Genomic DNA, 16,455 nt, shown 5'->3' on the forward strand with positions numbered 1-16,455 from the left:
GAAAGACACTGTCAGTTTTTATGTACAATCTACATTTAGCATTCATTAAATCATGCCAATAAATATACATTCCATTTTTGTTGCTTTCAGATAAATATATAAATATGCCTTTCGTGATCTTTTTGCATTCTTCTGTTAAGACCTCTAGCAATATCCTAACATCTGTTAATCTGTCAATATTATTGTAGGTTAGTTTAGGAGAGCAATGAGTGTTTACTCAGAGCATAGGCACTATTAAACTCAGTTCATCATTATCTACCAGTTTCTGTGCTGTGTAGCCTTCAAATAAATATATATGGTAGATACTTCCTTATTCACAAGGGGTGAGCACAGTTGGTAGCTCCGCATGTCTGATTTGGCAGATTCTTTACCCTGGATGCACTTCCTGACACATCCCAGAGAGATGTCTTCTCCTAAGACTGAACAGGGATGTTTTGCTTCTTAGATAAATATGTAAACCACGCACGCACCACATAGCCACAAATTTTCTACGCAATACAGTACCACAGCTTAGGATAAACTAGTAATATGACATAACATGCGCAAAATAAAATGCGCGTGTTGGAGTATTTACGGTAATCGAGAGGGGAAACCCCAGCATCTGATTGGTCGAGCGGCCGGGTTCTTCTACAGCGTTTCCTCTCCTCGCGACTCAATCTGGTGTATGTGTGCTGGCAGGCAGGCTAATCCCAGGGTCAGTCCACAGAAGTTAGGCACAGCGAATATCATAAGAGTTGTGCCTAACAGACATTGAACGGCAGTATTATATTACTCAAGAGCAGGTAAGCGGAGTCGTTGTTCTCTAAATTGTAGAAAGTGTGTGTCATTTGAGAACTTCCTGCTTACTGAGCCAAGAGAGATGGCAGCAAGCAGGGCTGTGATGAGTAAGTGACTGCATTTAGCTAAGTCATCCGAATAAAAAGTGCCTAGTGTCGGTGTGCTTAATCAGTTTAGTAGCTTCAGACATTAAGACTTAGGTGACAGAGGTGTTCAAATGACGACACCCTCTGCTTTATTTTAACTTAAAGTTAGCAAAAGGTTAGCTTTTAGCTCCTGTGGTTGTGAGGCTAATGGCTTGTAGTTGTGGTGGATATCAGTTTTTGGGGGGTTTTGTTTTTGAAAGATCTCCAACATGTTATAAGGTCACATTTGGCATTTGCCCCCAATTATCTTCTCATTCCCTTGAGTGTTAAAGCTTGGGACAGTTGAGTATTTCCTTGCCTTTTATTGCAGGTTCTGCTAATATTTAACCTCCACCGGTGGGTTTTTTACGTTCAGTGATCAGACACACTGACAGGGTGAGTGAGAAAGACTGAGAACAATAACCTGTTAGTAAGGCCACACCTAACAGCTGTGTTAAGTCTGTCTGGTCAGTTGAGGAAACTAATAACCTAAAGTATCATCTGTCTTCAAACCACTTTACCCTGATCATGTGAGACCATAAAAGATTTACACTTAAAATCATGCATGTGGGTGAGATTCGGAGCTTGAAAAAAGGTGCCCAGTGTGCACAAGAGGGTGGATACAATGCATGTTATTACATTATGACTGGTTTAGTTAACACAGTTGTTGTTTGCACCAGTTATTATTCCAGAACCAATAAGAAAAGATTTATTAGCAGTTTAAATTGTACTGCCTTATTTGTCTCACCTGTTTACAAAGAAATTAAATTACCAGTACTCCACAGGAAGACAGATGGCAAGTGAGATGCCTGATTTTGAATGGCATTTAATTAAACGTTTCTAAGTTATGGTTTCTAAACTTACAGAGCATCTGTATCTAGCTGCAGTACTGGTGAGCTCATGCTGTACATTTTCTGATCTCAGCACAATTTTGCTATCATTTTGATTCCCATTTAGAGCAGTCCAGGTGCATAATTATAGGCAGGTTTCTTGTCTCCATTCATACTCTGTTTGCAGACAATTACTCCTACAAAAAGTCCCAAGCACTTTCTGGCTGTAATGGTGTGCATTCATGCTCTGTGTTACAATAATGATGCGAAGCTGGCACATGTACAAAGATTACCTTGTTTGCTACAAATGGAAAAATTATTTGGTATCTACACCACATCAAATATTATCCTTCCCATTAGCCGTGGCCTTTTTTTGCTTCTGAAAGAGGTCGCAAACCTAACCTAACAAGAAAAGATCTTTGTACAGTTTGAGTCATAAAGACTGACATTTCACAGACGCTGCATCGAGACAGCTTCCTCTTTGATATCAAATCAACAGATCATTAAAATGTCTGCTGGTTGTTGGAGCTGCTTATGCAGTCTGCCGCTTTAATGCTGCTTTCTAAGCAGCATCTCGTCCAGCTGGCTCCACTTGTTGTTTCCTTCATCCAGACATTATGGTCAAATAGAGGGATACATAATTCAGTGTGAAGTGCTTGAATTTGTTGATCAGAAAAGGATAGGCTAATTTGCTTTTCAGTTGTTTTCTTGTTTTGATATAGCTGCTCATCAGCATAGCATATTGTATTTTTAATATTTGTTTAGCTTAATACAACTTAATTTTGTGTTGGTAATTTTTAATTATGATCAAATGTGGATGAACAAGGAAAGGAAGGAGGCAGGATAATACTGACCGCACACATGAGTGCCTTTTGTCACATTAACTGACACCAACTTTGTTTTTTTGCCAGCTGAGCTCAGCTGCATGTTGTTCCAGGCCGAGAAATGAATACAAATTCTATTTCAAGCCTCACTGGGATTAAATTGCAATGGAAAAATACACTTTGTTAATTCTTATTTCTAATAATCTGCTGTGGTTTCCTTGTGCGTCTTGCATTTCAGTTTAGTATGTTTTTTGCAGAAATGCAAGCCTTGGCTGCTTATTTAAAAGGAACTGATATAGAAACTGCAATGTTGTCAAATTGCATTTCCTGTGACATTAAGGAAGGCTAACAGGAATTTTGCTAGATACAAAAAAATTGTAAGAAGTGGTTTACATCTCTTTTAACATCTTCACAAAATTTAAAGAAGTCCAATCGCTTTCTTTCCAAGTTCTTTACTGGGGGGTTTTTTTGTCTGCTTTAGTCTAAAAGTAGTGAAAATCTTTGCATTCCTTCTTGTTTGCAGTCCACATGCCAGGTCATTTCTGCAGTTATTAGTTGGAGTCTTGCTTTCTGTCATGCGATCCCTGTTGTTTGTCTGTCTTTCCCATCGGTCCATTGCTGGATGATTTAAAAATTTTAACTCTGTGGTGAGAAGGAACTTTTAAACCCATATGCTCCTGCTAGGGCTTTAAGGTCATCCTCACAGTTACTGCTGGTTCAGCCCAGATCTCGACTGAAATCTAGAGGTGATCGATCGTTTGCTCTAGTTGCACCAGAGCTGTAGAACAATCTCCCGATTGGCATCCGGGCGTCTGATTCTATTCATTCTTTTAAATCACAGCTAAAAACATATCTTTTTAAACTTGCCTTTTCTACCAGTTAAATGCTGGCTTGCTTGCAGTGACCTATTGACCTATTGTATTAAATTCTCTGCTATCTTTCCATTATTGGTGTCTTTTATCATGGTGGTACAGTCTTACCTTGCTATAACCTATGTGCTGCAGTTTACTCTTATTGGTGGCTTTTATCTGTGAGCATAATTCGTTACCTTTATGTATTTGATGTTAATGTGTGAACTGTTTTATTTTTTTATTGTTTTATGTAAAGCACTTTGGTATGCCCAAGGCTTTTAAATGTGCTCTATAAATAAAGATTGTTGTTGTTGTTGTGATGCCATAGCGATTTATCTTGTTCTGTGTCTTCATGCAGAGCTCATCACGAAAGGGATTATGACAATCTGTCAAAGCTTTGTTTCTTAGAGCGCACACTAAATCGCTTCAGGCCACGTCCAGATTAATGTTGGCCACTGCTTCCAGCATTTGTAATCCTCAAGTGCTGTCCATGCACACAAAGAGGATTCATTGGCTACTGTGAATAGGTGTGTGTGTCTGTAAGCTGACAGCACTGACTGCGGTTAGCTTTATAACGTATTAAGATGTGATAATCTGATACTGTCATATTAAAAGGCTTTGGTAACAGTGCACTGCACGGTTTGACTGTCAGAAACAAGAATAATTAATAGTAAGTCTTTGACTCTAACCTGCCAAAAAGCCCAAATGGTAATGCACCATGTAGACAGTTAAGACTTAACAACTTAAAATCTGAAATGTGTCACCATGGTGATGTAATCACTGTGCTGCACATCAATACTTTTGTCAGTAAAGCTATAATCATTTCTACAGCCAGGTTGTGCATATCATTTGCACATGGTCAGTATTTTTTCATCTTTCCCTGTCTTGTCTCCCTCAGAAACCAGTGGATCTTCTAGAAAGCACCAGTGGACCCACACCGGTGACTGTCTACCATGTTGTCCAGATTAAGGACAACCTGGTCTCTGAGGCCATGCATCTCTCTTTGCAGATGGGTCCACACCAAAGAAAAGGGCAAGCCCCTCATGCTCAGCCCTCGCACCAACAAAGTAGGTGGACCTACCTTGTGTTGGGGTTTTAAGACACGGTGACGACAGCCCGTTTTTGTCTTGATCAATGTTAATTATGTCATTATGTGAAGAAGGATTATTTTTCTCTGTGTGCCTGGACAGAAAATAACTATAATGAATTGTTGAAATGTTATTGTTTGGTTACAGTGTCCAGAAATGAGTAGAAATTTACTGCAAGATGTCATAACAGTGGTTATAATGTAATCTTTTAAATTTTAGGCCTGTATATTTTCCACACGTTTAAATGCCATAGTCTATCCCACTGCAGATGCCAATATCTGTTTATATCTCAGACAATAGAATAGTGGGGAGCTAAGCTTGTGTGTGACTGATATAAACTGGCATAACCATTTTTAGTAGTCTGCAACCAAAATACAAAAGTTGTAAAAGAAGTTTATGCTTCAGTTATTTGTATTCCCATATCTGTAGCTATTGACTATTTATGATGAACGGTGCCTGTCTGTCAATGCCTGTCTAGCACATTGTTATTTGGCTGCTTTCTGAATTTTTCTTTAAGGTGTTTGTGATTTTCGCTGTCTGTTTTAAAATGCTCACAGCAGGGTATCTAGCAGTGCGCATACAAGTGAGACAATTACAGTGTCGTGTATTTGCTAAATTGAAATGATGCTGTGAAGCATTTGGCTTGGAGGGTTTGATTTTTCAGGAGGTTTGCCAACTACTGAGAGTTACAAGTGATATTTGTAACATGTACATTTTGCTGCTTGAGGTGATTTGACCTTTTGCTAAACTTAGCCCATACCAGATAAATATAGAAATTCCAACCTACATGCAAACTGGACACAGACCAGCTGACCAGTGGTCCCACAAACTGGGGTTTCAACTACTGTTTTTTCAGCCATTTTTTGAGCTCCTGCATAGCTCCATGCTTGATTTAATAATGGTTTGTAAAAGCAGGCTTGCAATGAAGACTGTATATAGAAAAACACTGATATAAAAGGCCTATAGAGCTGCTTTCAGGTCTGTCAGTACTCCCCTCCTCCCTGACTACCTCACAATACAACTAGCAACCATACCAACCAAGCACTGCCAGACAATATATGGCATGCTGTATTCTAAAGTTAAAGGCATGGGCAAAATGACTGTAATTGGCACCTATTAAAAATCCTGAGTGGGAGTCCGAGAGTTTGCAGGCATCCAGGAAAAGGACACCCACATACATAACTGAGATAATAAGTAAACAGCATTAGATAAAACTTTAAAATCCATTTATTTATTTGCTCAAATTAAAATTATTGCATTATAGTAAATTCTCTACAAATTGAGTTTATGTACTTGCACTCAAGAAAGAGGCACAAACCTAATTCCATGGTTTGGTTCGGCATTTTTTTAAAAAAAAAAATTTTTAAAGTCAACTTGAAATTCTTCTTGCATTAAAAGTCTCAGTTTCTAAACGAGAACATGCCAGCTGGTTCTAGATTACAAATATAAGAGCAGTACTTGATGTGACTTGCATCAGCAGTGTACTGTAGCAGTAAAGGTCACTGTGTTTGAAATGTAGTCTGGTATGACTGTTAAAAGGGCTAGGATCTCAAATTCCTTCACCCTAAATGTAGGGTGAGCTGTGCAGGGAAAGTGTTCACTGTACAGAATGTATTAATACCTTTATCCAGTATATTCCTGTCTTGGAAGTGTTGAAATTGCATTTCTAAAGTGCTAATCATGGGCTTGCTCAAGATGGTCTTTCATAGGGAAGTGCTCAGCTCCTGAAATCTTACAAAAATGTTACTTTCAATTTTATGCAAAAGGACAAATGCTAGATTAAGGTGTTTGCAGCATGTGGCATTGCGCTGAAAGGAACTGATTGGTAGAGCTGTGTGAAGTGAAATGCTCTATCAGCATGACTAAGCATTTTTCGAGGGGAGCCCAGCATTCATCATTCTGACAAAATAATCCGCCCCCTTCTGCAGCCCCAGGCATGGCGGCCTCTTTGTTACGCCCATATTTCAGTCGGATAGGAGCTTGTACACTGCAGGGACATGCAAACACATTGCATCCACCTCTCACCTCCCCCATCCTCTCATTTAAAAATTGGGGTGTTTCAGCCCACAGTGGTCTTCATTGGTTTCTTTGAGGCTACTCCTCCTCCTCCACTACTACCCCCACTCTCCGTCCGTCTTTGTCCTGCTGCAAAATTGCTTTCGTTTTGTTTTTCTTCATTCCGTCAGCCTGAATTTATTTCTGTAAATGCTGAAAAGGTAAACTCAGTTAAAGGTCCCATAATGAGGCAGTGCACCGTCTAAACAAACTCCATTACAGTACATGAACAGTTAGTCCAGAAACTGCTATATTTTATAAAGAACAGGACAGAAATGTGGTATGCCTTAGCCATGAGTAGGGGGATGGTTGACATAAACAAATAAAGCCCTGCCCCCAACTACAGGTTGCAGGAGGAGTCCTGTTTTTTATGGTTTGCCAGTAAATTTCACAAAAACGGTCCTGTTAAGAAATGGCTACAGCAGACTTTGATGTCAGACGGTTACAGGGGGTGTTGCGTTAGTACTTTTAGCGTCCCAAGTAGAGGTTGATAATAGACGCAATATACAGTAGTGTGCAAAAATCTTGACTCACTCATTATTTCTTAATATTTTGCTAGAAAAATGGGAACTAGGTGGAGCAATTTATTGAAGCAAGTGCAGATTTATATGAACATGTCTTATAAACACAAGGCCACCTTTTATTCTATAATACAGGCTGAACTCTCAGACAAGTTTTCTTTCAATTTCTTTAAGTAGTCTGAAGAATGAAAACAACCCTGACCACACACATTAAAAATACCCCTCATATTATTCATGAGAGTGCAGGCAGGGTCGAGCGGGTGGAGGCAAGTGTCAGAGGTGATTTGTGACAGAAGGATAGCAGTAAGAGTGGAAAAAGATGGTGGTGAGACCTGCTGTGTGTGGTTTGGAGACGGTGGCAGTCAGGAAAAGAAATGCAGAGCTGAAGAAGCTAAAATGTCATGTTTTTGTGTTCCTCCACAGGGTATGGCCTTTTCCCTTCAGGAGCGTCAGATTTTGGGGATACATGGTCTGCTGCCTCCCAAAGTGGAGACTCAGGAAATTCAGGCCCTGCGCTTTCAGAAAAATCTCAAAAAGCTGCACGATCCCCTGGAGAAGTAAGGATGCATTTTTCTTGTTGTACTGGAAAGCGTAAACATGTTTTTAAATAAAAACCGAGCATTTGTCTTCCTGTACACAGCTTAACTTTTCTTTTTCCATACAGGTACATCTACCTGATGGGCATCCAGGAAAGGAATGAGAAGCTTTTCTATAGGGTGTTGATGGAAGACATAGAGGAGCTGATGCCGATTGTTTACACTCCCACTGTAGGGCTTGCCTGCACGCAGTATGGACATATCTTTAGAAGACCAAAGTAAGGCCTTAGCAGATCATTTGAGTTTTTAATGTAGGTTTTGTTGCTCCAGTTCTACACAGCCAGGTATTTTGTCGCTGGGAGGAAATCGTCCAGAGGTGTGCAGAAAAGCTTGATATGGAAGAGAAGAGAGATTGCTATATGTCTTGACACAGCATATTGACAGCCAGTTCTGAAGGCTATATCCTTACAAGGACAAATAATACTGTGTTCATGTCTGAGATTGTCTATCCAAATATGGCTAACACAGCTCTTATCTTCAGTCTAAAGGAGCAGGAATGTTATGTATGCAAGATCCTATTGATTCTTCTAAAATTAGGACAGAAGCTCCTTTCAGGCGAGACCTTTGAGACCTTACCAAGTGAAGGGAGACCTGCTTTAGTCAGGAAAAGCTCTTACGTGTTTTATTTTTGATGGCAGGCGTATTGAATCTTATGCACATAATGTTAAAAAGTGGTTTTATGCTGAAGATGCATTTTCTTTTTCTGCTTAGTTAAAGTTAGGATTTAATCACGATTGCTGCAATAGCTAAACTGTCATCCTGTTTATCTCTCTAGAGGCCTGTTTATCTCCATTCTGGACAGAGGACATATCCGCTCCATCCTTGACAACTGGCCAGACACTAATGTTGCAGTAAGTCTCAAAATCCTCACTATAGTAAAACCTTTTCAGATATTACATTGGAAAAAAAGTCTAAAAATATGTCATAAAGATATGACAATTGCTTATAAATATGTCAAATTTTAATCTTCAGTTTTCCAACTAATGTGCTTCCTCCATCTCTTCTTTGTGTAGGTAGTAGTAGTAACTGATGGAGAGCGTATCTTGGGATTAGGGGACCTGGGTGTTTATGGAATGGGAATACCTGTTGGGAAACTTTGCCTGTACACTGCCTGTGCTGGCATCAGACCTGAGAAATGTCTCCCTGTGGTGATCGATGTTGGGACGGATAACGAGGTAGGAAGGCTAGGTGTTGGTTTTTTGTTTTGTTTTTTTTTCTTTCTGTTTATTGCATGTGTGAGAGAAGAGAAATATAATAACTGTGTTTACTTTGGCTTCTCATGGTTGCCCTTGTCCTCCCGTTAGACTCTCCTTAAGGATCCGCTTTACATGGGGCTGTACCAGAAGCGAGACCGCTCCCAAGCATATGACGATCTCATTGATGAGTTCATGGAAGCTGTCGTGGACAAATACGGGCAGGACACGCTGATCCAGTTTGAAGACTTTGGGAACCACAACGCGTTCCGCTTCCTTAGAAAGTACAGGGAGAAGTACTGCACCTTCAACGATGACATCCAAGGTTCACACATAACCCCTGACACAGCACTTTGAGACTACTGTAGTTAAATAGGTGCAGATAATGTCTACCTTGTTGTATGACTCTGTCGTCCTAATTCACATTCAGGTTACACCACACAAAGTGCTTAACTTACAGTTTTATGTTTATGTATTTTTCCAGCTGATTCAAAGGCTCAAAGTTTAGCAATATTTACAGATCGGGTTTGAGTATTTCCTAAGAACAGTTCTATAAGATTTGCAAGTTTAGGCCCATCCATACAAATGACTTACGGCCTTAACTGTTAAGTTACTGGAGCTGTTTCTAAAAGGATCGCTGCTTTATTAGAGTCCACCTGAAACTCAATGTAAATTTTTATTGTTGGATTAAATTACTGTGGAGCATTTCAGAAATCATCTGTTGTGAGTGATGCTGAAATAAGATGCATTCATGAGCTGTTTTCCTTGAAAATCTTTCTGATTTTAGACAAATTATCATGAGTGTTTGGATGTCTTTGAGGCAGAGACTCGATTGTTTACTCTTCTGTTTGTCTACATGTTTCCAGGCACTGCGTCTGTAGCTCTTGCCGGTCTGTTAGCAGCTCAGAGAGCAGTTGGCAAACCCATCACTGAACACCGGGTGCTGTTCCTGGGAGCAGGAGAGGTAAGCTGATATTCATCCTTTTAATCAATTGAACTTCTCAAGATTTTCTTTGTTTTTTTGTTCTCTTGACTTTGCTATATGAAAGTTACGTATTTGAAAATGGCAAAAAAGGCACAATTGGAAGAAGCGTACTGTTCCCGACTGACCACAAACAGAACAAAAAACCTGAGGAGTTGCTCCATTGTCTATTTAGAGAATAATCGTTCATGTTTTCTTTGTGTAAATTTTTTTGTTTTTATTTTGTTTATTCATTCTTTTATTTATTATTTGGTAGGCTGCCCTTGGAATTGCCAATCTGATTGTGATGGCCATGATGGAGACGGGAATGACCCAAGCTGAGGCCAGGAAGAAAATCTGGATGTATGATAAAGATGGCTTACTTGTAAAGGTAAGTGTGTGACACAGGAATTTATAATAAGAAAATGATACAATTTTGTCTACTTTCCTGGCTGGTCCACGGTCTAAACAGTCAACGGCATTTTCACTGAACAAGTGTTTATTAGTAATTGTGTCTAATGTGTCACATGTGACTCCAGGGCAGACAGCAGGGAACTGACTCTAACCAGGAAGCATTTACCCATGAGAGTCCAGGGGATGTACAGAGCTTCCTAGATGCTGTCAATGCCATCAAACCTACAGCTATCATTGGTGTGGACCTTTAATTTATTTATTTATTTTTTTGTATTCATATAATTGTAGCCTTGTAGCACTGCTTGCCAACCAGAAAGAATTATACAAATATCTATTTTATTAAAATATTGTTTGTTAATAATAAACAATAAACTCAGTCAGTTACAAAAAGGTTGTAGTCTTATTTCAGACCTTCTTTGAACAGTAATAATAAATCAGTCTCTCCTTTTTTCCAGGTGTGGCAGGAGCTGGACGTCTGTTTACCCATGATGTCATCAAGTCCATGGGAACCCTGAATGAACGGCCAATCATCTTTGCCCTGAGCAACCCAACCAATAAAGCAGAGTGCACAGCAGAGGAGGCCTACACTCTGACAGATGTACACATTTTTTTTTCTAGGCTTAACTTTTTTCCTCTTTTTTGTCTTTTTTGACAAACTCTTAAGTTATGCATTCAGATTGTGTTTTTCCTACCTCATCACCTCTCAAGATTTGTTTCTGTGTCTCACAGGGAAGATGTCTTTTTGCAAGCGGCAGCCCTTTCGGTCCAGTGACTCTGAGCGATGGTCGCGTCCTTACACCAGGACAAGGGAACAACGCTTACATTTTTCCAGGTGAGAGGGGGAAAAAAAATTGATTATTCATTATTTACATTAAATGCAGCACTCTTAAGATGGTATGAATTGCATTACATCCTGCAAATTTGAATGCAGTATGTTGTAATTGGTCTTCATGCATTTCAGGCGTGGGCCTGGCTGTGATCCTGAGTGGAGTGAGACACATCAGTGACACGGTTTTCTTAGAGGCTGCCAAGGTCTGAAGACACTACTAAATATTTTTCTACCTGTTCTTTAAGTTCATCTTTAACTTTTCCCTCACTCCATCCTGTATTGTCTTGCTGACTCTTTCATGTATGCATATTCTTCATACAGTTTCTTCCCAAAGCCCATAACCACCCTTATATCCATCCATATATACATAACACTATTTATTACATATTTACTTTTTTACACTGGTTTGTATATTCGTACATTTTATATATTTTTTTCTCTGTTAATACTGTTCATATGTATATAGTGCTGCAAAACTGACCCCCCCAGCATGTTTGCACTGAGTAGGAGATGCTCTGTATCTCATTGTACAATTGTATAGTGACAATAAAGGCATTCTGTTCTTCTATTCTATATTCACTTTATGCTCATCTCAGCCCTGTTTAACCCTTCGATGTCTCCTCTTCCCTCTCTTTTTAGACTGGCATAACAGATGAAGAGCTTCTCTTTGCTGGGCTGCATTTGATACATTAACACTAATCAGTGCAACAGATGATCACTGTGCTTTGTTGCCAGGGTTTTTGTTACTGTTCAGTGTCAGAAACACTGTGATTTGCATGGTGTTAATAGTACTAGAAGGGGTTTGATTACTTTTGTAATTACAACTGGCCAAAATCACATGACTAGTGTGGGTAGACAAACAGTAGTAGTAGTTTTGTCTGGTTTTTGTGACCTAGAAATTATTCTTTATTGTAAATGCAATCTTACGTTCCTTTCAGACACTTGCAGAGCAGCTGACAGATAAAGAGCTTGCAGAAGGCAGACTCTACCCTCCTCTGTCCAACATCAGGGAGGTCTCTATCCAGATGGCTGTCAAGGTAAGCCTCCTCCAGTTTAAATTTTGGTTATTGTCAAGGTCAGTTTACATATTAACAGTCTCCAAGAAATGATCTCTGTGTTCAACGGATTTTTTTTTTTTTTTTTGAAAAAAGAAATTCATGCCCTGCAGCCGGACAAACCGTAACATAACCTATCAAACACTGTTCTCCTTTTGGTCAAAGTCATGTTGTAGTTCCTGTGTCACTCCTTACGTTTGGTCAGTGATAAATTTTCTCTTTCCCACTAAAGGTGGTGGAGTATCTCTATGCTAAAGGCATGGCGTTCCACTACCCTGAGCCAGTGGACAAGGACGCCTTTGTGCGGGCTACTGTCTGGAAGACCGACTATGAATCTTTCCTGCCGGACACCTATGATTGGCCAGGTGTCAACTTTAGCCCCAAGTCCATCTAGAAATAGGGCACACTCACTGTGGCTCATGTCATAATGGCCTTCTCTTCCTTTTTTTCCTGCTTTATACCTAATCACAGATTTTGTAAGATTGCCTTACTTTAAACATATGCTTAAAAATAGACCACAGTAGCCATGCTGCTACATTTTCACCAAACCAGTCTTATTGGATCTGTGAACAGTCAAAGTGGAAAGTGAAGAGAAGGGCATTGAAATGAGATCAGCCATTCTCATTTTAAATTACACTTCTCCATTATGTGCATAATGTAGAAACCTGCACAAAGCCAGATGGCCACCTGGTGGTGGAAATGGGCAGTGGTTACATCTATTTTCCATGCTGCTCCATCAAAAACTCAGCACTAAATTTGCATAAGTTTCATGAATTTTTTTTCCCATTAATTTTTAAGATGTTATTGTTTCACTGTATCTGTAATCTAATAATGACTAATCTGTCATTTTGTTGTGTACATTTCTGATATTTGCTGTCTTCAGTTAGCACGCACAAACTCCATTCTTTACTTGTACTCCGTCTTCTAGTATTCTTGCAAGCTTGCAAGAAATGACCTCAATTTCATAACATTTAGTAATATCCAGTATGTATTTGTGTATTGCCTTTGTCCACCTTAAATAAGGCTCTGGTCAGTTTTCCTCTTCTCATTAATACCCAGTATAAGACATCTAGCAGAGCAGAGGACTGAAGAGGAGAGCCTTTCTGTTAGAGGCAAACAAAGACCGATTCACTAAAATTGAGATTTTCTGAAGGGAAAATACATGAAAGTTATATATTTAAAAAAAAAAATGTAGGCAGACAACCTTTTAACATCCACTCCAGCCTTTTGTTTGTTTGATTAATTGTGTCACCTAATATTTATTTCTTTGAATTCATGTTTTTTTTTTTTTTGTATTCAACTGTTTTGAAAAGCCTCTCTTCAACACTCCTTAAGGAATGGTCTCATGAAGAATGTATCCCATAAAATGAACAATTTTGCTTAAGTGTTATATGAATACTTAAGAAAATATGTGCAGTATATAATCATTAGATACTCATTTATGTTGTTAAATGAACTTTTTTGGTCTGATGCGCAGTGTGTGGCATTGAGGTATGTTGGTTTTACTACTATTGTTTCGTCTGAGCAGACTGTACAAACTCACAGGCCAAGCTTCTCTTCAGTGTTATGATCCACCACGAGGTTAAAACACAGGTTATGTATTCTAGCACAAGTGCTCCTCATGTAATAAGTCTTTTTTGACTCAGCCAAGTGATGTAAACTGTGAACTGTTTGAAAATATTATTGGGATTAGAAAATATTGACTGAAAAGCCCTGGTTGATTAAGTCCTTCGTACTGAATAGCAATGGTGCCTAAGCACTGTATAGACTGGCAAAATATCTTTGTGATAAAGTGCAAGTCGGCTATACAGTGTACAAATCCACGTGTCAGTTTGATGTACTGACCTAATACCAGTAGGACACACTGCTGACCGTTAACCTGCTGAGGTTCTCTGTTAGCGCTTTGTTTTTGCTCAGTTCTGTGACAGATTGCTGCATTGTAATAGCAAATAAACTAAAGGTATACCACAGTGTTTCATGTAAAATGCAGGATTCAATCTATGCTCTGATCATATTTCTAAGACTTTAAACTGCTTTATGACAGGGGCATTGGCAGCATTGCACATTGGTCTTCAGAGATGTGTGTAAAATGGAGATGGTTGACAGGTTAAAGAAAGAAAATGAGTATTTTAACAAGGAGAGGGCACCTACATCAGGATAGAAGTGCTTCATGGTTCATATGCAGTGAATGCTCCCTGTAACCATGCCAGCAAAAAGCCGCCTTCTTTTTCCTTTAAATTGTCATCCATCGATTTACACTGTAAAACTTTAACTCAAGGACCTTCCAACCGCATACATTGAAGTGCCTGCACAAATTACAGTGTCCCTTCATAGTCACTCCCATGCCTCATTAAGTTAACCATGCAGATAGCCACACTATAATTATTGACATTATTGTTTTGTTATGAAATGGTGTAACTGTAGCATTGAGCATACAGTGCTTTCTCTAATAAATGTTAGATTTAATGCAAACTTTTCAGTGGTTTAATGATATGTAAACACTGTAATGTCATCGGTGTGTTGCTCACGTGTTTGTTAAGATGTTGACTGTAATTGTCCAGTTTGAGGTTTTTGCTGTTTTGTTCGATGAGTGGTTAGTTCATGTGACTCTTAGTGGTTTCAGTATTCATAAGTATTCCCATGCAGTCTGACACTGATTTTTGGTGCAGTCATGTTTGTATACCAGAGTGCAGTATGTTTGTTTTATTATACTTGAGGTGTGAAAACTCCAGAATAAAACCTATTTTTACATCGGCTCCCTTGTCTTTCAATTTATTATTATTATTTTTAATCCCATTTATTTTTCTTCCTTTTCTTTCTTAACAGATTCATCTTTTAAACTGCTTTTAACAGGCAGTTTACTACAGTGACCTCCTTTTTGAACCCTTACTGAATTCTCTCTATATTCTCACTATAATTTAATCCTGCTGATACCAAAGTACGTTCGTCTAAACAGCTAGCTGTGTCCAGTTGTTAGGAGGACGATGCATGAGTCCGCTTTGAGTCAACAACTGGAATGTATTTTGTGGACCACTTAAAGAGGACACTAACAGTTTTCATGGCTGCATTACCGAATGCATCAAATTGTAAACATGCCAACTTACCAGCCCAGGACTGCATGCTGCTTTGAGAACAATAAGATTTGGATCACTACTGATCTTAACTGCTTAATAAAAAGAAGAAAGCTGAAAGAGGAGAACTGAGGAGAGTGCAGCCCGACCTAAGGGGGAAGCTGAGGAACTGCAAGGACTCCTACAGGAGGAAGCTGGAGGCTGAGCTCAAGCCGAACAACATAAGTGATGTGTGGTGTGGAAAGAAGATCTCTGGGTTTAAGGTGACAGCCAGCCAGTGAGCACTCTATGGAGAGAGCAAAGAGCTACACAGATTCTTTAGTTCACAGCTTTCTACTGCCTTCTCTACCACACACTGGCCTCCACGCTGCACTTCTTCAAGTGAATTCTGTAGATAACACCCCCACATCGGTTAAACACCTTCTGTTTGAGTGTGACTTCTGGCCAGATTAGGAGACAGCCTGAGAACCAAAGCAAGGCTGCTGGCCCTGACAGCATCAGGCCCGAGGCTGTGACGTCCTTTGTTTTGAAGAAGTACAGGTACATGGGCATCCATACTGACAACAAGCTGAACTGGAAAACCGATACAGAGGCTGTATACCAAAAGGGGGTGAGAAGTAAGCTGCAGAAATGATGGTGATACTCTTATCACTCAGTCGTGGTGGGCCCAGCACACTGCTGTGGTCTGCTGGAGGTGGGTTGGAGCTGGTAACACGGTAAACAATAGACTAAATACAGTGATCAGGAAGGGTGGCTCTGTGATTCACTGCAAAATGGACACTTCTGAAGCTGTGGTGGAAAGGAGGACACTGAACACTCTCTGCACCATTTACCGGACAGATCCTTTACAAAGAGGTCAAAAAGCGGTTTCCCATTCATTGTTTTGCTTTTATAGATATAGCAATTTTGCATGAAACAAAATCAGACTGATAAAAAATACAACAGATGAGTCTTTCACATTGAGCTCTGTGATTCCAACCAAAATCAAAACAAAAACAAACAAACAGCAGAAAATCAGGTTGGACATTAATAGATCAGAGCAGCAATGTCTTTCCGAAGGTTCTGTGAATGGGTACATTTTCAAAAAATAAAAAAAATGAATACATGTCCACGGATAAGCTTACAGAAAGAGTAGGAGATATCTACATAAGCTTTATATTTCAGAAGGAAGTGTTTGGTTGGATAAAAGAAACTTTTTTAACTTAATAAGAATTAAGAAATTTTGTGGAAGAGGTCATATTTTTACCCAGTTCAATTTCTCCCCG

The 16,455-nt window shown here is 39.4% G+C and overlaps 1 protein-coding gene across 2 annotated transcripts; it reads left to right on the forward strand.

Moving 5' to 3' along the window:
• Window positions 1-640: 640 nt before the first annotated feature.
• On the forward strand, window positions 641-14,868 carry me2 (malic enzyme 2, NAD(+)-dependent, mitochondrial). Of its 2 annotated transcripts, XM_085425781.1 has the most exons (16): window positions 653-782; window positions 3,766-3,934; window positions 4,306-4,474; window positions 7,495-7,628; window positions 7,736-7,885; window positions 8,443-8,518; window positions 8,681-8,842; window positions 8,972-9,185; window positions 9,727-9,824; window positions 10,099-10,212; window positions 10,361-10,472; window positions 10,691-10,833; window positions 10,965-11,067; window positions 11,197-11,267; window positions 12,003-12,101; window positions 12,352-14,868. In XM_085425781.1, exons 3-16 carry the CDS (start codon window positions 4,361-4,363, stop codon window positions 12,511-12,513), a joined length of 1,752 nt encoding a protein of 583 aa, XP_085281907.1. In that variant the 5' UTR covers window positions 653-782; window positions 3,766-3,934; window positions 4,306-4,360; the 3' UTR covers window positions 12,514-14,868. The 2 variants fall into 2 exon arrangements, with proteins under 2 accessions (XP_085281906.1, XP_085281907.1); XM_085425780.1 differs by lacking the exon at window positions 3,766-3,934 and having other exon boundaries at window positions 641-782.
• Window positions 14,869-16,455: the final 1,587 nt, after the last annotated feature.

The sequence above is a fragment of the Rhamphochromis longiceps genome, linkage group LG12 (genome assembly GCF_057381845.1).
Source record: "Rhamphochromis longiceps isolate RC_006_pf linkage group LG12, R_longiceps_female_GT1.1, whole genome shotgun sequence".
In the NCBI taxonomy this organism is placed as follows: Eukaryota; Metazoa; Chordata; class Actinopteri; order Cichliformes; family Cichlidae; genus Rhamphochromis; species Rhamphochromis longiceps.

What these genes read in the sequence shown, in the direction of transcription:
- me2 (XM_085425780.1), top strand. Translation starts at nt 4,361, where the DNA reads ATGTTGTCCAGATTAAGGACAACCTGGTCTCTGAGGCCATGCATCTCT. An exon ending in TGTTCCTGGGAGCAGGAGAG is followed by an intron (nt 9,825 to 10,098) that starts GTAAGCTGATAT and finishes ATTATTTGGTAG; the next exon opens with GCTGCCCTTGGAATTGCCAA. An exon ending in CAACGCTTACATTTTTCCAG is followed by an intron (nt 11,068 to 11,196) that starts GTGAGAGGGGGA and finishes CATGCATTTCAG; the next exon opens with GCGTGGGCCTGGCTGTGATC.